At 37.2% G+C, this 27735-nt stretch overlaps 1 protein-coding gene across 2 annotated transcripts; it reads right to left on the bottom strand.

Moving 5' to 3' along the window:
* Positions 1 to 335: 335 nt before the first annotated feature.
* On the bottom strand, positions 336 to 27329 carry RAD21 (RAD21 cohesin complex component). Of its 2 annotated transcripts, none has more exons than XM_020883391.2 (14): positions 27119 to 27329; positions 20092 to 20266; positions 15447 to 15576; positions 14175 to 14274; positions 12647 to 12753; positions 12156 to 12362; positions 11571 to 11696; positions 11121 to 11243; positions 9307 to 9530; positions 7951 to 8110; positions 7358 to 7503; positions 4499 to 4648; positions 2607 to 2690; positions 336 to 1989 (listed from the first exon to the last, which is right to left on the bottom strand). In XM_020883391.2, exons 2-14 carry the CDS (start codon positions 20233 to 20235, stop codon positions 1798 to 1800), a joined length of 1893 nt encoding a protein of 630 aa, XP_020739050.2. In that variant the 5' UTR covers positions 20236 to 20266; positions 27119 to 27329; the 3' UTR covers positions 336 to 1797. The 2 variants fall into 2 exon arrangements, with proteins under 2 accessions (XP_020739050.2, XP_020739051.2); XM_020883392.2 differs by lacking the exon at positions 27119 to 27329 and adding an exon at positions 24558 to 24580.
* Positions 27330 to 27735: the final 406 nt, after the last annotated feature.

Here is a 27735-nt window from a genome sequence, read left to right as displayed (position 1 = left end):
TGGATCCAGCAAATCTCCAGGACATTGTTAATGGGCTACATATTGTTTAGACCCCCAAGCACACACCCCCCTGCACCCATGTCATAATTTGTATGTACTTAGCAATTACAAGACTATAACTATGCCCCAAAAGATTCCTCAACATCAGCCATTTATTGGTTTCATTTTAATGTTAATACATTCTAATATACATTGTAAAGATTTATTATTTTGTACTCTAAAGATCTCTTGAAAAATTCACTTACTATTTGTGTGGATAATTATTCTAGTTAAGACAAAAAAGATGAAGCAATACTCTTGGGGAATGCCACCAACTGAATACCAATACTCCAGAATTTACAGCTTATAACACAACTTTTATTAGAAAAGTTATACATAACATAGCATCAACTATTTTCAAGAACAATATTAAACCCGATAAGCAACAAAAACCAGACTAACAAAATGTGTAACGATAAACTAATGACCTTTCTATAATCAAACATTCAATTATCTACAATGTCTTTATACAAAGGGAGAAAAATCCATGGTTTACAGGCACATGATACTGAAATAAAGCGGCAATAGCAATTTTATACAATTACCATTCTCAAGAAACTGAATCATCAAAACAGTAATTACGAGTTCACAAATTTAAAACATCTCACATAATTTAAAATTATTGGGTATACACTGAAGTCTGATTTTTTTCCACACAAGTGCCAACACTTATGCTAGAACTTTTAGTGTATAATTTGCCCTAAAAAGTTAAGACATGTTTTGATAATCATAACAGTTACATGATTTTTGTGCTACCTGGCCTGTTAATATTTAAAGCCTTTATTTGGATGTTTTTCTTCACTTAAATTACAGGAAACTATTGGATTTCTGTTGCAAAGCTATTACAGTTCCAAACAAAGGAGTGTGCAAGCTTTGGAAAAAAAGATCAATACTAAAACTTACAATAAATATCAAAGAAGCCATTAGTTTTTACAGCGCTGTCTGCTTAAAGGTTAAGTCCTCCAGTTGTACAATTTCCCATCAGTCTGTCCTTTCAGTTAGCATAGCAATTTCTATTTTCATGATCGGAATACTCAAATATGTCCAAACATCTTTTTAAAACCTTGATTTATAGCTCCTGGAAAATTATAGATGCTTTTAATATTCACTCTACTCTAAAAAGTCTATTTCTGCTCATTTTAGAGTCTCACTAAAACAACAGATTTCAGTATAGTAAGATTCATTAAAAAGTTTCAAATGGAATGATTTACAAAATAGGGCACTTTAAACCAAGTCCTATCTTTTTGTAGTTACAGTACAATTAATTTCACATTCCCACCCCTCACCCCCCATGGTGAACTGTGAAATTATACTTTAAAACTCATCCCGAGAAGACAGTCTCTGTTTGGGGAACCATCCCTGAAGGACAATGGTCCCTGCTAAGACTGCTGGGTGTTGCTGATGGGAAAAGACAATTTCTGTCAAAGAGTCACACTGCTGTTCTTAACTGTCAGGTGTTTTTTTCCTGAAACGTTCTCCTTTATAATGGAGAACTAAGATAAAAACCCCAACCTTCTGCTGCTACTCAATTGTATGCGCCAATATTGCACACATCTGTTCTGGGGTGCTTGCTTTCTCCACCAGAATACAAACACCATACAAGCAGTTCTACTTTAAGAGGAAATGGGTAAATTTAAAATACTGGAAAAAATGAAAAGAAGGCAGAGACTTTGTACAGACAAAAATTAAATTTTCCAGAAGGGTTTTGCGTGCCGTGCACACTAGTGCAAGGAACAGTAGCACCGGCGCGGCAGCTGCTCAGATAATGTGGAACCTCGGTCCCGGCGTGGCAATGATGTCACTGTATGGTTCTTCCTGGGTCAGCTCGATGGCTTGCTGCTTTTTAAGAACCAAGAAGCTGTAGAACTTTGCTGCAGCTTGCTTTCTGTTCGTGTTTCGGCACAGCTCAAGCAAACTGATAGATTCAGCTCCAGTTTTAGCAAGAGCTCGCTGAAATAAAAAAAAAAGGAAGGATTAAATGAAGGCAATCAGCAAACCAAAGTAGTAATTTTAGAAGCATACTATTTTTGGATAGTATGCAAATGTTTCTCATGTTAAAAAAGCAAAGGGACAATGTTAACACAGACTCATTTCTTTGTAGATTTAACTGAACTGATAAAACACGCACTAAATGCAGCACTTAGTTTTGCCAACTTTCAACTATCCTTTGAATCTAATTTAGGAGACCCTGAGCATCTCACCTGGTATTTCACAGACACTCAAGCTATCTCCTCTGCATCCGATACATGAAGGCCCAAGGATAGGTGACACTCTAACCCTGTACAATTCAACACATTAAATTTGCTCAACCAAAAATAAGATGTATACACACACCAAGGAGCTCTGCTTTGCAGAGTAACAATGGGAAAGTGTTCACCTGGATGCTTTCCAGGCTTGATTTTAGCCTAAGAGCTTATGTATTAAAGTAGTTTAAGGTATGTGGTTTTGGAAGAAGTTTCACAAAAGGCAGGCTTGCTGGTTATATAGCATATAAGTTTTTTTCCTTTTAAGGAAACAATGCCAAAAGCCTTTGATGAAATTTTTTCTCTAAGCCTTCACTGGCATACCTGAAGACCATGAAGCATCTGCTGGGTCCTTTTGTTCCACCTTCTTTCCTCTTGATCCTGATCACCTCCTGAAGCATCTTCATCCTAAGTGAAAATGACCCCACACAAAAACAAACTGACAATACTGCTATAAAATGAAGCATTTCTGTTGTCTCCTGAAAGCTCTAAATTAAATTGTGTATTTTGGTTAGTGGACAGAACACTTAGCATTTAGTTCAAAGTTTTTTTTTTTTAATTACAGAAGAATGTCCTCTGTGCATTTAGCTGATTCTGTACTGATCTAGAAGCATGGGATCTACACAGTGCAGTCCATGGACTAATGCTGGCAAGCAATGGTTATTGGCTGCTGCTAAGATAAGAAACTTATATCAGGTATTTTGAAAGAAATGGGCTATAGTTTATAATATATATTTAATTGTAATAGCCTGGTTCCCAGTCACCTGCCACCTACAAGACTGAGGTTGGCACCAGGCAAGAGCTGAGATACTCCCAAACTATGTTGGCACTATACATAATACCCAAAGGACCAGGAGTTAACAATTTCAAAAATATCAGAAAGTATAATTTTAAATATTAATTGAACACAGTCTGAGATACTCTAGAACACAGGCTGGAAGAACTCTGGGGCTAAATTCTGACTTTAAAACAATATAAGGCTCATAATCAAGCCCTAAATGGCTATGAAACCTATGCTGGTATAAATTACAAATATGAACAGATGGTAATGAGAATTAGTCTTGGAAGAAACTTTAAACATAAAGGTTTAAATAAAATATTTGACAGGACATCAAAAACAAAAATATCTAAGTCTTCTATAACAATCTTAAAGATCTAACAAAAGCGGGGGGTTGGGAAGACAAAAGACCCTGAACAGCCAAAGTGTGCATGAGGAAAAGGAAATCCATTCCCAAACTACCTCTACTTTTTTAAAAAATAAAAATCAGATTAGCCAAGTCACATCCCACTCCACTCTAATGAAAAACAAACCCCTCACAAATAGAGGGGTTATACAAGAGAAGATGTTAGTAGCAGTAAGAACTGACCCTCAACCACAAGAGAACAAGAGCAGCTTACAATTTAGAAGTCAAGAAATCAGTCAAAGGGCAAACCTCTTGTCCTTCAAAAATCCACAAGGGACCGAGTGAGTTATTTAACACAGCATAAAACTTGAGGGTCTCGATGGTCTAGAGCAGTGGTCCACAACCTTCTGGCACCAGGGACCGGTTTTTGTAGAAGACAATTTTTCCATGGATGGGGTATGGTGTGATGATTTGGGGATGAATCAAGAGCATTACATTTATCGTGTGCTTTATTTCTATTACTACATTGTGATATATAATGAAACAAGTATAAAACTTACCATAATGTAGAGCAGTTAAGAGCCCTGAGCTTGTCTGCCTCCAACTAGACGCTTCCATCTGAGGGTGACAGGCGACAGGGGCAGGCGCGCCCCAGCACTAGCATTACCGCCTTGGTGCTACTGGCATTAGATAATCACAAGGAATGCACAACCGAGGCCCCCTGCATGTGCATTTCACAGTGGTTTGCAGGCCTGTGACAATCTAGTGCTGCTGCTGATCTGACAGGAGGTGGAGCTCAGGCGGTATGAGGATGGGGCGTGGCTATAAATATGGATGAAACTTCGCTTCCTCACCTGCCGCTCACCTCCTGCTGTGAGGCCTATTTAGTTCCTAATAGGCCTTGGACCAATGGTTGGGGACCCCTGGTCTAGACCACTAAGAATCTGGCTAAGTTTTGCACTTATTCAAACATTTTTATCACTCTGATAATTAACTCAGCTCCAATATGAAAAATAATAACAAGCTGGCTGAAGATTTTCACTAAACCTGGAATGGGAATTTACTCGTCAGACCTTTTTTACATTTCCTTACCTCCTCCTCTTCGTCCTCTTCTTTCTCCTTCTCCTTCTCTTTTTCCTTTTCTGGTAAAAGTTCTAACTCTGGAATTAACTGACAGATATTTGGAGGTTCTTCTGGGGGCAGCTCTACAGGAGGAATTTCCATCTGCTCTGCCTGCTGAGGCTTAAAGCAATAAAAACAAGGCAATTTAAGGATGCACATTTTAAGGGTAGCTTCTTTTAAGTATGCAGTTGCTGCAGTTTTCAAAATGAAAAGAAATACTGGGGTCACACCTCCACACTACCTCATAATCAAAAACTGATTACAAGTCTCAACATTAGTTTACAAAAGAAAATCTGTTCACTGTCTTATTATCCTAGAGCAAAGGTGCTTTGTTTTTATACCTACTATTTGCAAACACTAACAAAAAACCCTCAAAACTTTCTGTACTAACATTTTAGGAATAAACAGAATCCACTGACTCCAGGGCAATGCAAAAAGGCTCTAACATTAATTCGCCTGGCACAGGCAACCATTACTGTATAAGACTGCCTTAAGGTTATTGCAACTCAGCTTGAGTGCTAAATAGGCCTTTGGGCTTTTCCTGAAGCAAATAATACAAATGAGGAGACTATTTTCTGGGTCCATTTCTTGTATTTTCTTCTCTGACTTAATACAAACAAATGAGAACATTAAAATACTCACAAAGGAACAATTATCCAGAGAGTGGAGACTAGAGCAACCCACCTATTACCTGCTCCCCTTCCTTAACTCAAAAATGCACCCAGCCTTTTACAACTCCTTAACACCAGGGGGGGCTTAGAGAACTAGTTCTTAAAATTCGCAAGGAATATTCTTTTGCCAGTGTCTTGATGGAGGCTGAACCAAGAGCCTAAGGCACCAAAAAGTCTCCCTTTGTCCAAATTAATGTATTCTACAGACTTAAGCTTAGGAAGTTTCAAACCAGACCCCCTCCTTCCTTTTCACTTACCACAGGACACTGAAGTGAACTTAATGGTAGCCAGTTTAAATAGAGTAGCAAGATGCTACTTTACTTTTCGGACAAATATATTCTAGTTTCTTAACAAGATAGCCTGAAATTACTTTGTACTATAGATATGCAGGAATATTTGCTAAACAATAAGCCAGAATCTGAAAGAGAACAGAGGCCTAGGAATAAATGTACACTATATGGTCAATTAATTTAGCACAAAGGAGCTAAGAGTATACGAGGAGGAGAGGACAATCTCTTCAATAAATGGTGCTGGGTAAACTAGACAGCCACATGTATAAGAATGAAATGGATTAAGGACTTGAATCTAAGATTTGAAACCATAAAACTCCTAGAAAAAAACACTGGTAAGAAACTTACTGGTTTTGACAGACTTTTTTGGATTTGACACCAAAATCAAAGGCAATAAAAGCAAAAATAAAGTTGGACTTCATCAAACTAAAACACACTACAGAGGATACCATCAATAAAATGAAAAGGCAACCTACAGAATCGGGAAATACCTGCATATTATTTACCTGATAAGAGACTAATACTCAAGATATATACACAACTCAACATAGCTCAAAAGCAAAACAAACAAAATGGGCAATGGATCTGAACACACATTTTCCCAAAGACAATATACCTGATGACCAAGAGGTACAAGAAAAGGCTCAACACATCTCTAATCAGGCAATGCAAATAAAAACCACAAGAGTATCACCTGACACCTGTCTGAATGACTAACCTGTTAAAACGCCAAAAAAGACGAGAGACCGAGTGCTGGCAAGGATAAGGAGAAAAGGGAACCCTCACGCACTGCTGGTGTAAATTTAACTGGCTCAGCCATTATGGAGACAGTGTGGAAGGTCCTCAAAAAATTACAACTAGAAATTTCACTTCCAGGTATTTATGCAAAGGAAATGAAATTACTATCTGGAAAAGATGCTTCCATGTTCACAGCTAAGCTATGAAAACCTAAGTATCCATCAATACATAAATGGATAAAGAAAATATGATACACACACACAGATATATTATTCACAAGAAATTATGCCTTTTGTGACAATATGGATGAACCTGGAGAGCACTATGCTAAGTGAAAGGAAAGACGAGTCCTATATGACAGCTGTATCACTTACATATGGAATCTTAAAAAGCTGACATTCATAGAAGCAGGGAGTAAACTGGTGGTCACGAAGGCTAGAAGGTGGAGGAAATGAGATGTAGTAGCAGATGTTGGTCAGAGTATAAACTTCCAGTTTTAAGTAAGTTTACATACTTGAAAGTTGCTTAGAGTAGATACTGTGTGACAAGAAAAAAAATCTAATTCTGTAAAGTGATGGATAATAACTAAACTTATCATAGTAACCATTTCACAATATATACATGTATCAAGTCATTATATTGTACACCCCAAACTAATACAATTTATATATCAATTTTATCTCAATAAAAATGGAGGAAAAATGTTCCATCTTGCTAATAGCTATTTATTAGCAGAAGTTTGTTCTATTTTACTCAAAATGTATTTAACAGGTTCCTTATGTTGCTTTTCTTATTCTATCTAGAATTGTCTGATTCACCATGGGCTAATGTTTGAGAAATAAAATTAGAACCAAGTTCAGTGTCAAGGATTCCATATTAGCCAAGGATGCTCAGGCCACTCTGAAGCAAGACTATCCAAGAAAACAACTCCTAAACTAAAAACAACGCCCACTCAGGGCACACTGTGTTTAGACTTCTGGCTGCCATTTTTTCTCTCTGGATCCAGTCCTTGCTATTTTCTGCCCAAACCAAGATACTTCAAAAGGTCTCCTTAAATAACACTTGCTACTACTAGGGATCTAAAATACTGTCAGAACATCCCCAACATTTTGATGGAGAGATGTGCTTACAGGGATCACAGGTTCTGGGTCAATTTGTCCCGCTTTTCGTTTAACTCCCTGAGGTGGCGGCGGGGGCATGGCTGACTCATCCAAGTTTGTCCTGCTGGTCTCTATCGGCTCCTGGAGGCGGCTTGGCTCTTCCAAAATGGGCTCATCTACGATTGGTCATATGAAGAGAAGACTTAGATCATCAGTCCTTAACAATATTTTAGGACCACTTAATATTAATATGCTACAACATAGGTACTTTCCCTAGAAGGAAGGCAGAATAAAATTTTACCTCCACAAAAGTTACTCAACTTATAACAATACATTCAGAAGTGGGAGGGAGCTTTAAAAGCACAAGTGCCACTTCCAGTCCAAGGCAGGACAATCCTTTAGCAGACTAGCACTCAGCCAAGTCCTAAACCTTAAACTTTCTGAAAACAGAAAGTTTCCCATCTAACTAAGCAATCAGAGAATATAAAGCATGTATTTCCCTGTTCAAAAATTTGAGTACACTTCTTTGTTCCTGATTTCTTTTACTTTGGCAATAATATAGGTAAAATTTAAGCCAAATGTTCACTTAAACTTTATGAGGGAACTATTCTAATAGAACAGACCGATAACATCACGCTGCTGATGTTGCTGCTGCTGGTCCTCTCTGGGAACCTCTGGATTTTCAAATTCTTTGAGGAATTCATCCAAATTATCAGCCTCTCCTCCTTTCCTCCTTTTTCGAAGATCTTCTGGTACTAGTGGTGTAAGACAGCGTGTAAAAAGCTATAAAAAATTAAAAAAATTAAAAAATCAATTATATAATCTCTACTACAAATCACAAGAAATGAAAACCTACCACTAACATTACAATGTTTTAATAGTCAGTATATATATATATAAAATTGAGCACGATTTCTACTTAATGTTATACCATATTCACACTCCATTCTGTAATTTGAAGCCCTGGAAGATTTTCATTGCAGTAATTTTAGAAAATTTTGAGGATGAAGGTTTTTTTATCCATTGTCTAACTTGGAGATTAAGTTTTATCTACCTGCAGTTTATTTTCACTTTCATACACTTAAACCTCAATCTAACTGAAATCATACCCAATAGCTTTACATAGTACCCTTTGCACTTAATGATATGGTAATTTTATCAACTATTATTTCTAGTATTTTTAATGACTGAATATTCCACTGAGTGGAAATACATATGCATGTGCATATATATGCCACGCTTGAAAGATTTTTTAATATTTTAAGGTTCTTTAGAAAAATTTAACTGTAAATAATATTACTTAACATCTTCACGGAGTAGTTTCTTCCCCCATATTTTAAATTATCTCCTCAGGAAAAATTACTGACAATGAAATCACTAAGTCAAAACAAAACAAAACAAAACCTTAAGAACCTTCTTCCAAATGATTATGATTGTGCTTCCAAAAAAAAAAACAACACAGCAGTTTTAACAAAGCCTTGCTGCTTTAAAGACTTTAGATTATTTAAACAAAATCAATCAGTTCCAAGAATATTTCAACTCTAAAAAAGGGCCTGTAAATGAAAAGAAATTCTCATAAAGCTAGAAATCTATATTGTGGGAAAAGTAGAACCCACCCATGTTTTAGCCAGAAAGCACCATCTAAAGAAATGTAGACTTGAACCACGGTACACACTAAGGCAACAGAACTAATAATTTATCAGAGGAAGTTGAGAGAGAATTATTATTAAAAACACCAGTAGCTTTTTAGAATAGTGAAAATTCATTCCACATCTTTTAGAAATGTAGGTGTCACTTATCATAATCTTTCAGATCAGGTTTATATTCAGTATACTGTGGTTTAAGGGATTAAAAAGATGATGCCATATGGCTGGCTGAACAATACCTGATCAAAAATGATTTAAACAAAAGGTTTTAAAGTTTGTTTTAAAAAATGACCAAAATGTGTATGAAATTTAAAATCCTGCAAACGCCATTACCTTCAGTAGTCTGTTATTCCATAAAGGCTGAGCAGGTAAAGAGAAGAGTTTTTCCACTCCTCCTGTCTCTTTCCACATCATCAATTTCTTGGTGGGTGGTGCCAGATCCAAAGTAGTAACAATGTCAGAATAATCACTAAGCTGGGCTCTAATTGTCTTGCTATCCAACTCTTTGACACTGTCAACAATGAGCTTCCTCTTCCTCTTGGCTTTTGTTTCTTTGACTGGCATGATAAAAAGAAAATAAGGTCATCTTTCTGAGGCACCAGCATGAACCATACAAGGTGTCTCATTTTATTTCTGCCTTTCTACATGCCTAGAAGAAATGTTAAAGTTAAACGAGTACAGAATCTATTTTAACTGATGTTTCCCAAGCATCATATAGAAGCTGATGATAAATGTTCAATAATTTGCTGAATGAATATGTATAGACTTTTAGCACAAAACGGCCCCCCCCCCCCAAAACTGTAAGAACCAATTCATTTTTGCTCATGTAGTTTTATACTATAAACACGAAACATACTACACCTCATTCGGAGTTAGACTCAAGCGCTAGGTTTTGCAGATTAGGTAAGTGACCATTGAACAAAATTAACTTCACTTTATTTCCTCATCTGAAATATGGCCAACCACTTATAAGGGATTGTAAAATATTTAGTATAGTGTCTGGCAATAGATTGAGGACTCCATAAATGGCTGCAAGTACTATGGTTTTTATTAGAAAAGTTACAATTCATATACGGCAGCTGCATAAGCAGCTTAATGAAGTGAAACAAGCCCAAACCCAGTTAGATGAATCTGAAACTCCATCACTATACACTTTGTTTGTTCATTTATAATCCTTACTAAATTCTTACAAAGCAGGTAACATGATCTCAGTTTCTTAAGATACAGAAAGGCTCATGGTATTAAATAAATTCCTCAAGATTTCATTCTGTCATACGTTATATAAATCTATTGGTTTTAAAGATAAAATATGCACGTGGTTTAAAATTCAAAAATATGTTACACAGTAACAGCCTCTGCCCAGCCCCTGTCCTCCAGCTACTGAGTTCCCTTCCTGGAAATTAAAAGTTCAAGTTCTTGTAACAGCTGGTTAAGCTCAACTGTCTTAAACAATGCAGTATTTGTCCTTACTTTTTAAAACAGATCTCTGTGATATCTGTCAATAATACAGTACCTAATTTACTCAAAGATCCAGGCTCCCGTACTGCTGAAATTCCGTGAGGAAAGGCTTGTTCCTTTTTGTAAGTTCAGTTCCTAAACTGAGCTCGTTACACAGAAAGTACTCTTTTTAAACCGGAAGCCAAGTGCCAATTTTGGTGATCGGATTCTAAGTAGGAAATCTCGACAGTTAATCTTGTTTTAACTTAGAAGGAGTAACAACATCTTGAGTCACACTGTAAATGACTTATTCTATTCCACCATATCCATAAATCATTTAGAAATTGTTAAGTTTCACATCCAAATTACATATTGCCTCTTCTACTAGAAGAGGCACCTCCAATTATACTTTGCTATGCTTCTTATTTCAGCACTAAAACTGAATAGTCAATCTTGTTATTCTACTGAAAAATGCCTTGCAGTGTTTTTAAACTGTTATGCATGTGACCTGTTTGCATTTTTGTAATCCCCAAAGACTGAGATACATATTTGCAGAAAGCCTGTTTCATCCTTTGGAAGTTGTTTCACAGCAACTTGTAAAAACATTCTTTAAGATACTAAAATTGTCATTGATTAAAGATTCTAGTATAGATGACGGACAAAGGAGAAAAGTTATTTAAAATGAGTTACTGGAAAGTGTGTTTGCTCACCAGTGATATCAATAGGTTCCAAAGCAAAGGCTTCCTCTTCATTTGGAACAAGCGTTGTCTGATCAGTCATAGTTGGCATTGGTTCGACAGGATCCACTGAATCAGGACTATCAGGCCCACCCACTATAAAAGCAGAAATTTGGTCACAAAAGGCTTGGAATTTACCATACATCCAACAAATGGTAAGGAAAAAACCCCCCTGAGTAACTGAAAGAAACCCACTGGTACCAAAGAGAACACATTTTTCTAATTATAAGGTCTCTCCTGTTGACCTACTGGCCAAAACATAGAGAGGAGCACACGGTTCAACACATCAGAGAATCAACCACAGGCACTTCTTAAGAGTCACAGTTTGTTAAAAGCTGGAATGTTTAGTTTTTGGTCTTCTACATGAAATATGTTTTTGGATGCCATACAATCACATGCAATCACTGAGCATGAAATGCTTACTTGACACGTTATCATCCTCGTCCATATCATCGTGTGCAGGCTGCTCTGGCAACATCACCCCCGCCTCAGACAGGGCAGGGGGGTCGTCAAAGATACCACCATCATTATTACTAATCAGCTTGTCATCTGAAATAGGGAATGTAACTTAGTTGCAGTTTAGAAAAGAAATGCTGAAAGAACAGATGCCAATCACTGGGAAAATAAAATTATGTCAAAATGTAATTTAAAAAATTTAAATTTGTATTCAGTATGCATCTGTTCTCTTCATGGTAGTATACAGAAGTATTAAACACTTCCATACATGAAAAAAATGTCTCCTTAATTTTAAAACATACTTACAGACACAAATAGATAAGCCTGAAGAATTAGTAAAACTTAAAATTCCAAGACAAGCACTTATAAACAAAATTAGGTATTGCTAACATTTTAAGGTTACAGGTTTACAGATAACTGACAACTGAACCAACTGATCACAATTCACATATACATACCTAGAGAGATGCTCAAGACTGAGAATTAGCAGCCACTCTAAAACACTGCAACTAAATAAATTATGTTAAGAGTAATCACCTTGTAGTGACTTACCTAATATACCACCATCATTTCCTTCTCCAAAATTGTCATCCTTATATTGGTCTTCATATTCTAAATGGTTAATTTTCTCATTAAGATTGCTGGTGCTCTGCTCAGGCTCTAATAGGAGGTTAGAAGCACCAGTGCTTGCTAACATGTCATCATCCTCGAAAGCGCTGCCTTCTCTCATTATCTCACGATCATCCATTCCAAAGTCACCTAAACAAATTTTAGTCAGTCATTAGTTGAAAAAAGTTAGAAATACTGCTAACACAGAACAAAATGCCTTATGATTTAATTATAAAGCCATATTTGCCTCATAAATATTTGCCTATGTATCTCTGAATATGAAAACATCTGGTTTAAGCTTTAAATCTTCAGCATCTACATTGCATAAACCGACTCTGGGGCATGATCAGAAAATTCAAATATAAGATCCAAATTTGTTATGTGACATAACTTTAACATTACAGCTAGTGGCTAATGATTTCTTTCTCTATTACCAAAATCATTTTCTTGTAGAATACTGATGTTTCCAACTTCTTCTCTCATGGTTATCTCTTCCACTCTACTCTGGTTCAGGCTGAACTGCTGGGCCACATCAATGTCACTGTAAAAGAATTTCAAAACACTTTAGCCTCAATTCTCACTGTACTGTTTTATAAGGGAAAACATATCTCAATTCTATAAGGGGGGAAAAGGCATACACACAATCTGTGGAGCCTAAATATCTGACATTAAATAAATGCAATCCAAGAATCTAAATGATTTAGAAGCGAATTTCATTTGTATTTAAATTTTAAAAATGTTAATGACCAGTGAGCAAAATATAAGTATGCTGAAATCACTACACAAAGCAACATGGTATACAGAGAGGAAGAACTTAAGAGACGCATGGGTTAAATGGGTTTTCATCGGGGCCCTGCAATTTATCACCTGTGTGAACACTGACGTTAACTGGCTTTTCTGGAACTCTGTTTGATATGAACCAACCTCAGACTGGGTAATAGTGTAGCATGCATTTAGTGGGGGAAAAACACCTGCACACAGGAAGACCCTTGCAGGTGAAACTGGTGTTAAGGGTCAATTGTACACATTAAATAAAACTGGCAAAGTATCAATAATGAAAGAAACTGGATGATCAGTACCTGGAGCTCATAATACTAATCACTCTTACTTTCTAGCTGTTTTAAAAAGGAAAAACTTCACCATAAAAATTAAAAAAACAAAACCAAAAAAAAACACCAAGTATAAAGAGAAAAAGTAAAGCAGTCAAATAGTATCTAGCACTAATTAACATAATAAATTCAAAGTAAGTAATAAATTTATAATTATGCCAGATTGTTTTTCTAAAAAAGCAAAAAAAAATTGTTAAAAAATAAACAGGGCTTGATGTAGAGGGTTTCCTGGTTAATTGTGCTACTTAATCACTTAGTAACAGTCACATTCCCTGTCATGGTAATAATAGCTGGATGCTGAAGACCTGAGAAGACGTAAACAACATACCACAGTCCTTTGTTGTAATGGTCATCTCTGTATAACTTTCTGTTCTCAAATCTGTGCTGTGACAATGACCTTCACTCGCTCTTTGAATAAAGTTATCTCCCATGCTTATTAAAAAAAAAGAACAAAACTTGTGGCTGAGTATAGCTTGGTCAAGATGATAAAATGGTAGAAGACTTTAGTAAATACCTCTGAAAAAAAATCATGAAGCTACAGTTCAAGTTTACTGATATCATTATTATGTAAAGCAAACAGCTAGACAGCTGTTCAATTTACATAATGGCCTAAGCAAATCAGAATTCTCTTTAGCAGTGTTAAAGCTGACATCATTTACATGGTTTTCTTATAGAAGAAACACTTCTGGGTTATGTTTCATATTTATATACTGTCATAAATACAGCATATGCATTTTGGCTACATGTTATCTCGATGTCAAAACATCCCAAGGAAACTATGTATTTGTAAGCCAATAATGTTTTTTGGTACACCAAGTCAATAATTAAACAAAAGAGAAAAAGAGAGACATACTCTAAGTCAGGCAGTGGCTGATCAAAATCATGAAATTCTTCAGGTAAAGTAATGGCATTGTACGCAGCTTCTCGATTTTCCTCAGGCAGGTCAACAACACCTGGAAAAGTAACAAGAAGCTTGAAGCCCTGGCTATACCGAAGATCATCAAGGGGTGCAGGAAGGCCAACTGTCAGTTTAATTCCCTAAGGTTCCATTCCAGGAGGGCTGCTTCAGCATCACTGAGGCACAAGCGCCTCAGCGTCCTCTACAATCGCCAGTCACGCTTCTTGTATCACAAGAGAACGGGCAAAGCACTAATTATGAATTTAACTGAGAAATCTTTAATAAAGGACACAGCAACAAATAAGTATTAGCAACAGCTTTCTATATAAGCACGAAATTTATGAGAAAAAGGAATGACTGCAAAAGAGTATCCCAAATGTTAAGAGGAATTAGTTATTTTAGAAAAGTGGGATTAAATTATTTTTATTTTCTTTACATTTCCCCTTATATTTTAAAGTGGTCTATAATAAACATCATTGATTTAAAAAAGGAACAAAATATTATTTTAGCAAAATACGCTTAGTAGACACAAAGTAGAAAACAATCAAGTATCACAGCCTCCGCTTAAGCATTTCACTTTTAATCAAATCTTAGAATCTCAAAGATCTCACTATTCATGCTACAATAATTTTAAATAGAATACAACATCAGTAGAAATGAACAGTATAAAGCAGCTCCCCTACACATTGAGATTATTTTAATCAGAATAAAATTTCGTCAATACTTCAAAAAAAAGTATACAATTGTAATTATCTATGCAGATGGAAGTCTGGTTGCAAGAGTTCAGTTTTAGAAATCAACTATTACCTTAAAAAAAAAACAACAAAGAAATATAGAGAACATTTAATAAAGTTTTAACAACTTCAGCTAAAAGTGAATTTGATTTTAAGACTACATTAAAATTCTAAGATTTTTTTTCTGAGCTGTGTTTTTAAAAACACAGAACAATGGGTTTTCAACACTTCAACCTCTGATGACTGCTGAAAAAGGAGTTAAAAGGGCAGCTCCAAAGGAATAACAAAAAAGGTCTGCCATAATTCCATTCACAGAACAAAAATGAAATGGGCTATCTCCCTTGAAACACTGCCTCTCCAAGCTTTGCCCATTTTTGAAGGGCTCCTTGTATTGCAATTAAAACAAACTATGCCCATCTAGAAATACATGCTTAGCAGTTTTTCACCCTAAACACAATGAACTTCAAAGTTAAAACAAAAAAGTCAACAATACCTGGCCGAAAAGCCATCTTTATTTTAATGAATGCCTCATTACAATCTGCCAGGAGGTATTTGGCTTTTCTGTGATAGATTCGAACTACTCCCAGTAAGAGATGTCCTGATGTTCGGAGTGCCATCTTCACCTGCGGATTAACATTAATTTATACAGTAATATTCTGGTTTCAGAGAAAAATTCAAAGCCTGTATGTTGTGCAATTTATAGGCAGTTTATATCTCTTCATACTTTTAACCATTTATTTGAAGTTACCTCATAATCATGTATATATTTTCTCACCTGTAAATTTCCTGAGTATACCCGAAAGACAGACAGAAACCCATGAATTAACATGGATATGAATGTAGCTATGATGCAAGTACTAGGCAACCCATGAATTGCTATCATTAGCACATTAAGTATGTGACACTTCTGGATGCCAATCCAGAGTCCCTGCTCCCTGTCAGTTAACTGAACTCTGATTTTATGTGGGAAGTGAACATCCCCAGACTTGAAAAATGATGGTCTCGTTCCTCTCTGCTGATGCTTGTTTCTGAGTGGGCATATAACCTAGTTCAACTAACAAGGAGTATTAAGTAGGTCAGAGAATTCTGAGATTTTCCCAATTAAAAAAACAAAACAAAAGCCTCCACAAAAAAACTGAACCCCCCTCCCTTCTTCTCCCCTCCCTCCCTGTGAGTAGGTGGGGCTCACAGCGGCTTGCAGCAGCCCTGTAACCCAGGGTGTAAGCATGAGGACAAGAAGCCAGCAAACTAAGAAAGGGGGGTCTAGGTGAGTCCTTGGATGACATGTTTGAACTGCTGAACCAATCCTAGATCTTCCTACTTCTAAAACTTCTAGTTAAGCCAGACCACTAATTTCCTTACTGTTTAAGCCACTTTTCACTTAATTTTTATTACCTGAAAATAAAATTTAGCTGGAAAGCACACTAACCTATAGTGGATAATAGTATTTTTTTTTTTTTTTTAAAACAAGAAATCATACTCCTCAGCCTGTATTTTATCAAGGTGGATCTTGATCAGTGTTTATGAGGGGGTCTATGTGGGATGAGACACAGTAGTTGGGAAAAGAATAAGGGAATTAAACCCTCAATCTAAACAGAATCAGAATTCCTCTGGTTACCATAAGATTTTCTAAAAGCACAAGAAAATATGAGTTCAATTTTATCAGATTGTTTTCCAGATCACACCACAGAAACATCAAATTCTAAGGTAGCAAAGAAAGCTGCTAAATATTTGCTTACAGCTTAACTTATGATTATTATACTATGTTACATATAACTTACAATACAATGTGTTGTTTTACTTAATATGTACACTCCCTATAGCAGTCTAGGATTCTATTAACAATAACTCAGAATCTACATTTATGGTCACATCACATGACAGCACAAAATGAAGTTTAGAGTTATAAATTCTTATTTAAAACTGTAATAAATTTGTGACTAAATCTAGGTCACATCCGATGATGAATCTCTTACCCAATTAAAACACGCTCTTAATGGAAAAATGAGACTCTCCCTTTACGGTTTGCCTTAGGAAATTTGAAATTAATAATGACTACACCTAACCCTTCACCTGAGAAAAAAGGAGACAAAAAACTCAACCGTGGCAAGCCATTATCTTGTTCAGAATTAGCAACTTTTAGAAGGTTGTGTATGGAAAACAGAGTAGTGGGTACCTTAGAAGAAGGGGATGGGGGAAAGGCAAAGGGGTAAAAGGATCAACTGTATGGTAATGGATGGAAACAGAACTTTAGGTGGTGAGCACGTTGCATGGTATACAAAAGTAGAAATACAAAATCTATTACATAACGTTGCAAATCAGTATTACCTCAAAGTAAATTACTTAAAAATGAAGATAACAGTTCCCTCATTTAAAAAAAGGTAGTGTTTGGGCAAAGGCTTTCTTTCTTTCTAGATTAGTTTGGTTCAGAGTTTAGGAGATAAAATGAGGTGTGGAATTTCTGTGGCTGAGCTTGCTCATTATTAAGCGTGTAGGTATGATCAAGAACATAGGATATACATCCAAGGACAGCTCTGCAGGGGCTAAGAGGGACCGTTCCAACCAGAACGGGGGGGAAGGCATAGAGTTTTTAGTGGGCCATCTGTCTGACACTTCTTGTAAACGACTAAATCAACATTTCCCCACAAGAACCATGCAACGAAAGCAAACATTAGAAATTTTTAGGTCATCTCATCCTGTGGAGATATCTATTGTAATATATTCTATCATAATAAACCAAAATCAAAGAAAAACAAGACTTAGAAGTGATTTTAAAGTTATAAGTGTCCCTAATGGCATACAAAGTACTCTGCACATATTATGAAAAAATGTTCTTTTAAAAGCCAAATCAGCTTCAGTATTTGCTTATGGATTTTGTTAAAGATTAGCCACACATATCCATTTCCAGAAAAGAGTTCAAATTCTCCTTTCTCCATTTACTTAACTCAGTAAGCATACCTATAAAAAGAAAACATTTCTCAATTTGACCAGCAGTGCATGTTGGTACAACTTCCCCATAGAATACACTGCTAATGCATCAGATATCTTAAAAATAAGTACATCACCTGCTCCAACAATCATATTCCTAAAACATCAACATTAAGGAAAGACAGAGAACAAAAGATTTTACAAAGAACAGTTACAAAATGGTTGTTTTTTTAAAGAGGAAAATAAAACTTGTAATCATACCACCTACAGCAATCTTTAGTAATATTTTAACATGCTTTCTACGCTTTTATATGTGCATACACACAATTTTTCTTTTTGTGTATGTGTATAAAAAACTGCATATTGTTTTGTAATGAGCCTGTATCCAGGAAAAGCTCTGTCCATAGCATTACTGTAATTTTTAATGGCTGCATTAAAATACCAGAGGAATTAAATTCAAAATTTGGGGAAAAATATGGATTAGCTCCCTCCTTTCAAAAAAATGCAGCTGGTAAAATAAATCAAGCACAATCATAACAATAAATTACAGATCCATTATCCTTGATCTGAAGTCCTAGGGGTCAAATGTGTTTTGGAATTCAAAGCTTTTTTGAATATTATAAAGTTAGTGCAGTGCACTGCCATTTATCAAAACATTCCCTGGAGTGTCTGCAACAGCCACCCCCCCACCATAATCATACACATTAGTGTTTCCACAGTGAATTTATGAAAACACAAATGACCTCACTTCAATTACAGTCGAGTGGGTTTCTGGGTTTTTGTGTGTATTTTAAGTTCTGTGCATAAGACACTATGACACTGTACAATACAGCTGCTAAAATGATGGCAGAGTTAGGAATAGAGCTTCTCCTGAATGCAGTCTTGTTACAAAACATACAATGCAGTTTTTGTATACATGCAGTAAAAGGGAGAAAAATTACATGTATAACACATGCACCCATGAAAGTCTAGAAGGCATACCAAAATATTAAAGGTTTCTCTAGGTGGTAGAACTAAAGGTCACTTATTTTCCCATTTGCAGAAAGTCCAATAAATTCTACAATAATAACTCTAAAATTGGCTGAAGTTCCATAGAAACTTTATAATGTACTTTAATTCCAAATAAAACTTTCACTTCTCTCCTGTAAAACATTTTTCTACCTAACTTTCTGAACAAGTCTCTGCTACATCCCAGCTTTATTTCTGGGATCCTCTTGCTCTTTCAGCAATAAAGAACTACTCTCATTTAACTGTCAATTCTAACAGTAGCTCCCAATACCGATACAGAGACGTGCAATCTGGAATCTTTAAAAACAGGAAAACTGGTAGATGTATGTGTATATGCATATGTATAAATACAACATCCAGGAAAGGACCTTTAAAACACAGACATAATATATGTATAAAAAAATTACATTCAAGGCCCTTCATACATTTAAAAAATCAACCTGTTTATTCCTCAATGAAATGCTAATGATGTTAGTAGCTTTGCGTCTGTGTGTTTAAATGGTCCACCTTTGGCAACACAAAAACCATGTATTAAGTCATACTATTTGTGAAATCCAAGGGTGGAAACCACTGCTTCAGAAGTTTCATAGGATATTAAGAAAATCTCTAGAAACAGAGCAGCGAACAAGGCAGATAAGGTTAGGACATTCACAAGCCTTCCATTCTAGTGGTACACAGTAATTAAATATTTAGGGAAAGTGCATGGCCAAGTACAAAATTTCAATGATGGGAAAAAGGTTGGTATCTTCAAGAAATAGCAAGCAGGCCTGTGAAGCTGAGGTGGAGCCAGTGTTCTGGAAACTGTTCACTATGTGGATAAAGTAGTTGGGTCTGGCCCCTGTAACATTTTCCAAATAATGGGTCCTTATTTTGAAAACTTTATATAAATTCTATAAATTCCTCAATCAAAACACCTATACTCATATTTAGTATAAAAACATCTACAAAGTCAAATATAAAATATTTGGGTACTGCCAGACCATGCTTATCTGTCATTAAAAGAGGCAAATGAAAATTATCTTTGTACTCACAACACAATTTTTAGAGAAGAGAGTATCAAATTGAGACTCTGGCTAATCTATGGATTTTCTTTACCCCCAATATACACAGATGCCTGCCTAAGAACTCGTTTTTATAGAATTCTATTTCACACATCAGTGAACAATCAACAAAGTGAATAAAAATATCAAAATCAAACATACCTTTGGTGAGATGATGCTCTCCACACTGCTCTCTAAATTACACTCAAACACATGGGCTTTGGTTAGCTTCTTATCCCAGTGGGCCGCAAGCCAGATTTTGGCCAGTGGCCCTCTTTTACTGAGGACAAAATGTGCGTAGAACATTGTTCTGGTTGACTATGAAACAGGAGGAAACCTGAGGGGGAAGAAAAATTAATACAAATGCCACATGAGAACTGAATTATCAAGATGTACAAGAAATCTGGCTCCCCTGATGGCTCAGTTGGGAAGGAATCCACCTGCCATGCAGGAGACCCCGGCTGGATTCCTGGGTCAGGAAAATCCCCTGGAGAAGGGAAAGGCTACCCACTCCAGTATTCTGGCCTGGAGAATTCCATGGATTGTATAATAGGGGTCTCAAACAGTCGGACACGACTGAGCGACTTTCACAAAAAATATGAAATGTTTCCTTTTCTTTTAAATCTGAGAACTATGTATGAAAGGCTCAAGTGAAGTTGAGTATGAATTAAAGCAACCTATTGTTTAATTTTGATAGCATTAAGAAAAAAACTGCCCGCCCATACTAAGGTGAAAAGGGGACAAAGGTCAGATCACTTTTATGCTGCACTGTCATCTTACAATAAAAGTGTTAGTATGTTTTCTCACTTTAAGTAAAAGTTGTCATCAGAAAACCTACTCTTTTTGAAGATCCATCCAGTGTTAATTCTATTCCAATCCAGATTACTAACTGTGAAAGTCAGTAAACTGTGAAAGTTTGCTTTTGGCCAAAAGTTAGAAAATGTGTTCCTCATGATAAGAAAAAAATGTCCAGGAAGAAAAACACTTGAGCAGAGATATTAATCAATGAGGAAATTTCCATTTTAGAACCCCATTTAAAAATGAGACTCTCAGCCAAATGCATTGTACAATAATTGCTACCTCATGTCAAGCACTTTACATTTCACCAAGTTGATAAGTAAGTGGATTGACCCCATTTTATTAGTTTAGAAAAGCTGAGCCTTAAAAAGAAGCGTTACCAAAGTTTTCTCAACTCAGGAATCTGGAAAGCACTTGCCCTCTTATAATTTAAATACTAAATTGAGAAAAATGATACAGTATACAATTCATCATGACTGAAATATTCTTAGTAGAAATACAAGTATGTTATTTTCCTTTTAGTAATCTAATGTATAAATACCCAAGGCACAAAAACAGCCTGAAATACTCCAGTTTAGAGAACACATGAACTGTGTAAAATGGTAACTTCCCTTAGAGCATGTCGTTTTTCTTTTCCACAGATTTTTAAAAATCTTTCACCAAATGAATTTCTATTTTTTTCTAAAATGTCCGTAACTGGAAAAAGGTAAGTCATACTTTTACAGAAAGCATGAAAAGTAAGAAAATTTTAAAACTTATTTCACACCTATCCCTTGCTCCCTACCATTCCGAGGTTCTGGCCAAACACCAAATCTTCTTTAAACTTTATCATTTTGAGAATGTTACATAAATGGAATCATACAGTATCTGACTTTGGAATAGTTTCTTGGATTCAGCATGTTAAAAAACCTATCAAGGTTCTTGGTGCATGTATTAATAGTTTGTTTCCCTTTGACGCTGAGTAGCATTCCCTGGGATGGGTATGGTACCACAATTTGCTTAGCCATTTTACCTATTGAAGGACATTTGGTTGTTTCTAAGTTTTTTGACTATATCAAATAAAGCTGCTATAAATACTTGTGTATACAGACTTTTGGTGAATATAAATTTTCACTTTCCAAGACAAATAGTCTGAGCTGTAACTGGACAGACAGCACAATAAATATTCTTTTAACTTTTAAAGAAACTTAACACTGCTCTTATCAAAATTCTAGTGAGGCTTTCTTAAATAAGCTGCTGACAAGATTTTTCTAAAATTCATAAGGAGAGGCAAAAGACCTAGAATAATTAAAACTAATTTGAAAAACAAAAACTGTGAAGACTCATTCTACCCAATTTTAAGACTCATTTTAGAGGTGTAATAGTCAAATACTGTGTGACCAGAAAGACACACAAATCAATGGAACAGAGTAGAGAACACAGTAATAGATCCACACAATTAAGTCCAACTGATTTTTCACAAAGATGCAGAATTCATAGGAGGGAGGTAGTCTACTAGTCTTTTTGACAAATGACACTTCAGTGATTAGATATCACCCCACAGGCAAAACAAACAACAACAAAAACACAAAACCCTCAACCCAAATCTCACACATTATATAAACATTAAATTACAGACTTAAATATAGAACTATAAAATTTTAAGGGGGAAAAAAACCCCACAAGAAAACACCTTTAACACCTAAAGCTTTGTAAGAATTTTTAGACATCACACCAACAACATGTCCCATAAAGGGGTGAAGAACCTATTATGAAGGAACCCACTGGTGCAAGCCACGTATCTGAGAAGGACCTGGATCCAGAATATATATAAAGAACTCTCAAAACTAAAGAGTTAAAAAAAAAAAAAAAATCCAACTAGAAAAGGGTGGCAGGGGGGGAATTTCAAGGAAGAGAAAATACTGAAGGCAAATTAAGAACAAGAAAGATGCTCAGCATCGCTAGTTAGGAAAATGCAAATTAAGACTCAATGAGATATCACTGCACACCTCTTTTAAGAGCTAAAATAAAAAATAACAGCAACAGCTAATGCTGGTGAGGGTACAGAGAAGCCACATATCTCATAAATGGCTACTGGGAATGCAAAATTTCCTTTTGAATTAGCTTAAGAAAAAAAGATCCAGGCTAAGTCAACTTGAATTTTCATGCTTTCATAAAGGGACCCTAACTTTAAATAAGAACTTTGCTTACTGTACTTTCAATTAAAAACTGTGCTCATTCTTTCCAGTAAGGTACAGAAAATACATATATATTAAGCAATTCCAGGCAAGAGATTTCACGCCTGTCAAAAATGTTTGGGAGGGTGGTAGTTCAAGAGTAATATGGTCAGGTTTGTCTCATCTTGATGCCAATAATTGATGGAATTTTCTCTCTGAACCAGATGCTTTCAGGGAATCATTAACTCACACTAGGAAAATTTTTTCAAAAGAAAAAATTGGCTTCATCAACTGCCTAAAGTTGTGAAGTTTTTCTTGCACATGTGGAGTTAAGAGAAGAACTAAAGAAGAATTCATGTCATTCTAAAGTAAAAGGACTAACTCCCCACCCCACAAAAAGCAAAGAAAAAAAAAAAAAAACAGCACCTCAAGTGTACCTTATACCCTAGTAAATCAAAATATGCTTCCCATAATCAAAAAGAGCCTCCTATGTTGTAGCACTTCTACTTCAAGCCTTAAAGTTTGTTAGTGTAAAAATCAGGCTGCCTCTATAGCATTATAAATATAATCCACAGGATTTTGTAGAAATCCAATACGGCTTTGAAATGTCACTAAAAACACTGACTTAGAAATATAGTCGCTGTTACACACAATAAGCCCCAAGTTTTACTACAGGAGACAGTCATGTTCCAAATAAGTTAAAAAAAAAAACCTATTTAGCTCCTACAACACTCTGCTGCATGTCAAATACTAAATATGTGTTTAATGAAAATGGAAATAAATACACCAAGTGATCTCATAATTGATACATGTAAAAAATTTTGGAAATTTTAGAAATTGAAACTGGCATGTCTCAACAGGTGTCAGTAGCTCAGGGCCAGCACTTCAGCTGCTGGTTAAGAGTTCCACGCTTAAAATACCCCAGCTATGTCCAGGCAGAGATTCCTAAACAGATGCTTTCTTGGCATTGGATGAGGAGTAACTAAAGCAGAGTGGTGCTAAAATTAATCTGGGAAACAATTAGCAAGAGGAAATCACCTTAATAACTAAAGGAAGCCTGATGGGACAATAGTGATCAACTACTGACTTATATCTAAATAAGAGTAAAATTTGGTCATCCTCACTTTTTGCAGCATTTCTTTCCTTTACTGATACCAAACCTTTAGCCTGCCCCCCACCCCCACAAAAAAAGGTTGGTAAAAAGTTCTAAAGATTCTAAATTTTGGAAATCCCTTACAATAGATCTTAGCAGAAAGCCTACATTTCTGCTTACCAGAAACATAGCTTACCAATTTCATAATTTCTCCATTTATTTATAAAGCAGCAAACAACTTTTAAAAACTGATCCTAAAAAGTAATTTAAAAAATTTGATATGAAATGGCAGAGTAGTATTTAGGAACATATTCAGCAACGCAAAAAATGGCACTTTAAGATATTTCGAAAAAACCAGTCAAATTACAGCTCATGTTTCTACAATGATGTTAAATCATTCCAATATTTCACTCATCTGTTGGAAAGCAGGGCAAGATAGTGGTTGTATAAACTGGTATGCCCTCTTTGAAGGGCAATTTGGCAAAATCTTAATACTCTCCAGCCAGAAACTGGGCTTCCATTAATAAGCCAAAAGTATACTTGAGGATGTATAATAATGACAGATCAAAAATTAAACTTACTAAGACCTCAGAATTTTACGTGTCCATCCTCTTCATGACAGTCTTAGAAGATAAATACTGGCCCATTTTATAGACCAAGAAAGAAAAGAAGAGGTATAAGGAACTTGGCAAAGGTCACCAGTAATCAATGCAAATGCAACTTTAACTTCAGAGCCCACAAAGTCTAACTAAATGTTTTGCTGCCTTGCCAGCTCGACTACAAAGTATTAGGAAAAAACCTACCTAGCCCCTAATAAAGTGATTTTAAGCAAATCAATACAATCATGCAATAGAATTCTATGCACTCTCAAAACAATGATAAAGTATTGAAAAGAGAGTTCTCTCTATATATGTATGTTAACACGCACTTGCAGGAGCATAAAATATCTGCAGTGAAAACAGAACTGATGAAAGTGGTCACCTTTGAAAAGTAGGTCCGGTGAGCAAGTAAGGCCTACCCTTCTGCACTGCCAGACTTTTTTTTTAACTCAAGGCATACACAAATGTCACCTATTGAAAGTAAAAACAATTCTATTGGGAGTACTTTCCCAGTAACTAGTGAATTAAGCTGGTTATTCTGTGGTGTTTATTTTCCCTAACCATAAAAAACTGGAAGGTGGAAATTCAGTGATTACTAACCTCGGAAAACAACATCATCTAACTCAGGTAAGAATGCAACCGTCTTCTGGGGTTTGTGGGGAGGTTCTCCAGAACAAAAGGTATTTGCAATGCTCTACATCAGAGCTGCGTCCCTTTTGATACTAAAGTTCTTTGAAGGAGGGTTTTACAACCAGATAGTCCTAGGTTCAAGTTCAGCTCCCTCCTTAGCTGTTCTGTAACTGTTAAAAGCGATTTAACATGCGAGTCTCAGCCTTCTCAGCTCTAAAATGGGAATGTTTCCCAAACAGGGTTTTGAGAATTAAACATCATACCTAACACAATGCCTTTATAGACGCAGTTACTCTGGGAAAAAAAATCTCCTCGATAGTACATAGAAGTTATCAAGATCATGCCTAATAACTCTGATATCACAACATTTAAAGATAAAACACAAAATCTTCATTTTCAATATCAAGAACTTTCCTTTCTGTACCAAATAATGAGATAAAACTCAGAATCTTTGTGTTCCAATAAATGGAAACTCACCAGGAAAATCTCATCCTTAAGAAGTTAATTTTAGAGTGCAGTAATATGTTGCCTCTACACACAAAAAAGGTCAAGATTATGCGCTACCACCATGTTTGACTTGCATATAAAAAGCAAAGTCCACTGAGTTATGCACTACTGTCACCTCATCTGCAAACTGTTAAATAATTTAATCACCGGGTATGGCACAGGTCCCCATCAACGTCTTTTTAAAAGTAATTGATTAGCAGCCTCCAACAATAGGCAAAGAAATTTAATGACCCTACAACTTCAAAAAGCTTCCCCAATCTGTCTTCAACATTCTGCACAATCACACAGCTCACTGGCATTGACATTCGTTGGAAGAAAATAGAAATTTATTTTCTGGAATTCAATGATTACTCTAAACAGCGTAAGGGGAGCAGATGTTAAACTTTGGCTTGCAAAGAGAAGCCGATGAATACTAGCCTTTATCCGAAACCCTTAAAAACACAAGCGCGTTTTTGAACGCTGGAAGCCTATCAATCAAATCTAAAGGTGGCCAAACCTTCCAGCGTTTCCCTCTTTGAAGAAGGTCGCGAAGTCTGGCAGCACAGCTCGACAGTGTCACCCCTAAACTATTACAGCAGATCCTTCTCAAAGCCTTTCTCAGCGAGGAAAAAAAGACACCACCTATTTGTCAGAAACACACACCTCCCTCCCAAACATTCAATATCCTCAATCTCCAGGAAAAGTCTGGGAGGAAAACCAATTATGCTAATTTCCCAAGAATCATAGGCAACTTCCCTTGGTCGCGTTTGCTATTGGTCTAACATTTGCTATCCCCATCGTAACCATTTTCCTTTAAAAAAAAAAAAAAAACAAAACGGGGAATGGGGGAGCAGCAACAGTCCCCGGCTGGGGGCCCGCCGCGTCCTCCGGGCCCGCGTGTCTCCGATCACCGCACCCGCGCGCGAAAAACGGTTGCGGCCCCTCGGAGCTGGCATCGCGGGCTCCCGCCGCCTCCCGCCCGAATCCCGCGTCCTCCTAGACAGCCATTTTCACCCGAGGAGTAGGCGGCCCGGTCCTAGAGCGGGCTCGTTCAAACCTCCTCCTCGCCCTCCGCGGCCCAGGCTTTGCCCTGCTCCCCGAGGGACCCGCCGAGTAACGGCTCCTCTGGCCTAGAAACAGACCTGGACCATTTGTTACTCAACAAGAGACGATGCGGGCCCAGGCGGCGCGGGTCCCGGCCGAGGACGGGCCCTGGGCCAGGGACCCGGGGCGGGCGGCGCTGCCGTCCCGGAGCTCAGGAGAGTGGCAGCGGGGCTCCGTCCCGGGGCGCGGGCCGTGCCGCGGCCTCCCTCGCCCTCCCGCCCCGCTCCGGAGTCCGGATCCCCGACGGCAAGGCGGCGGGGAACGGGTGGGGGGGGGGGGGGGAGGGAGCTGGAGCAAAAGAAGGGGTCGGCCGACTCTCTTACCTTGCTCTCCGCCGGGAGTTGGGCGGGCTGGGTGGCCTGGGGAGGGGAAAAGGGTCGGGGAGGGGGCGGGGAAAGGGAGGGGAGCCCTAGTGCGGTGTAGCTTCGCAGCAGCTCCCGCCGCCGCCACAGCCGCCGCCTCCTTTTCCGATTCACTCAAACAAACAAGATGGCTGCCGTTACGCCGCGGCTCTTCCTGCCGCCCAAATCCTCGGTTCAAATCGGCAGGATGTTTACGGTCAAAATGGTACCTGTGCGCCTGCGCAGCCAGCCTCGGACCCAGAAGGAGCGACGCAGGCGCAGCGACCATTTCCTTTTCCTAGGAACCCGCCCTCTGGGTGAGCAGCCCCAGACTGAGCCAGCGCAAAGCTGATTCCCTTGCTAGAGGGTCCTGTAGTTTCGCGACACTGGCAAGTGGCTCACGCGCAGTGCTTGCCAGTGAAGCGCTAACTGGATTCAGTTTTAGTCTTGGGCTTATTTTAAAGGGGGAAAAAAAAAAGACAACTTCTCTCTGTGCAGTTTTATGTGCCCCTGACACGTTCATTTTAATGAGTCTGTAGCAACTAAGGTAGCATAAAACCATTAAATATGGTATTTAAAATGTAGGGGTTCATTCATTC

Source organism: Odocoileus virginianus, chromosome 15 (assembly GCF_023699985.2).
Source record: "Odocoileus virginianus isolate 20LAN1187 ecotype Illinois chromosome 15, Ovbor_1.2, whole genome shotgun sequence".
Classification (NCBI taxonomy): Eukaryota; Metazoa; Chordata; class Mammalia; order Artiodactyla; family Cervidae; genus Odocoileus; species Odocoileus virginianus.
This window is presented reverse-complemented; position numbering and strand designations above follow the sequence as displayed.

Bases quoted from the DNA above. Each gene is read 5' to 3' on its own strand.
- RAD21 (XM_020883391.2), bottom strand. From the start codon at position 20,235: ATGTTCTACGCACATTTTGTCCTCAGTAAAAGAGGGCCACTGGCCAAA. The intron at 7,504-7,950 runs GTCTGTTCTATT...GACCAATCGTAG, and splicing joins TCAGCAGCGTGATGTTATCG to ATGAGCCCATTTTGGAAGAG. The intron at 1,990-2,606 runs GTATGCCAGTGA...TTTTTATTTCAG, and splicing joins AGATGCTTCATGGTCTTCAG to CGAGCTCTTGCTAAAACTGG.